Raw genomic sequence first — 1,262 nt, 5'->3', positions numbered from 1 at the left:
ACATATTTTGGTGCTTAATTTGTAAAATCATAATCTAATTTGACGTTTAATAGGCTTTTCCTTAATCCCTCCTTATTATCCAAGATATTCGCTTATCTAAGCTTCTGCCGGCCCGTTTAGCTTGGATAAGTGAGACTCTGCTGTATGTATATATGTGCGTGTGTGATAGATTTTATATATGTGTGTGTGTGTCTAGGATAGCTATATCATAGAATCCTCAGGCCATCCTGAGGACACCATCCAATCCCTCCTGACAGATGTCCGTCCACCCAGATTCTGCTTAAAAGCCTCCAGGCAGTGAGTTCCGCAGTTGCAACAGCTCCTTCTTGATCTTCATAATGGATACTCTATGCCTTTAAGAGTCCAACCCGGGCCCTCCTTCCAGGGGTTTTGGACTCCAACTCCCATCATTCCCAACTCTTTTTTTGGAATCACTCCGCACGACATGTGTTTGGAAAGCCTGCATCAAGTTTTATTATTTCTGTACAGCCGTGTGTTATAAAAACGAGAGTCCTGATCCGTGTAATGCCCAGGCGTGTGCGAGCGGGTGACGGCGTGCAGGGACCGGTCCACACGTGTCCACTCGCTCTTCCCGGAGGCGTTTTCTCACGACCCAAACCCACCCGAGTCCGCTTTGAGGAGGGTCGGGATCATCTCTTGGACCTCCAGGCCGGACCGCGGGCCTTGTACGGGCCGGAGCGCTTCTTGTCCGGCGGCCGGAAGTAGGCGTAAGTGGACGCCGCGGATGCCGAGGCTGCCGGAGGGAACTCCGCCTCCGGGTTCTCCGCCATCATCTTCAGCTTGGCCTCGATGGCCTTGATCTTGGTGCTCACGCTGTGAACAGAGGCAAAAGGGAAGGCACAATCAAAGCACTCCTGACAGATGGCCAGACTGCCAGGGATAGATGTCAGTACTATATATATACATTTACACACACACACACACATATAACAGTTTTATTATAGAACCCAAGAGATAGAAGAGACCCCAAGGCACAATCAAAGCCCTCCCAACAGACGGCCAGACTGCCAGGGATAGATGGCAATACTATATATATACATTTACACACACACACACATATATAACAGTTTTATTATAGAACCCAAGAGATAGAAGAGACCCCAAGGCACAATCAAAGCCCTCCCAACAGACGGCCAGACTGCCAGGGATAGATGGCAATACTATATACAGTAGAGTCTCACTTATCCAACACTCACTTATCCAACGTTCTGGATTATCTAACGCATTTTTGTTGTCAATGT

At 48.3% G+C, this 1,262-nt stretch overlaps 1 protein-coding gene across 1 annotated transcript in view; it reads right to left on the bottom strand.

The window, feature by feature from the left end:
- Nucleotides 1–448: 448 nt before the first annotated feature.
- rbm18 (RNA binding motif protein 18) overlaps nucleotides 449–1,262 on the bottom strand; it is an 11,431-nt gene continuing 10,617 nt past the window's right edge. Inside the window, exon 6 of the mRNA XM_062959756.1 lies at nucleotides 449–834. Coding sequence (XP_062815826.1) covers nucleotides 651–834 — 184 coding nt within the window. The 3' untranslated portion in view covers nucleotides 449–650. The remainder of the gene's footprint in view (nucleotides 835–1,262) is intronic.

Source organism: Anolis carolinensis, unplaced genomic scaffold, assembly GCF_035594765.1.
Source record: "Anolis carolinensis isolate JA03-04 unplaced genomic scaffold, rAnoCar3.1.pri scaffold_7, whole genome shotgun sequence".
NCBI classification, from domain to species: domain Eukaryota; kingdom Metazoa; phylum Chordata; class Lepidosauria; order Squamata; family Dactyloidae; genus Anolis; species Anolis carolinensis.
Note: the sequence above shows the minus strand (reverse complement) of the source record. Positions and strands in the feature narration are given on the sequence as shown.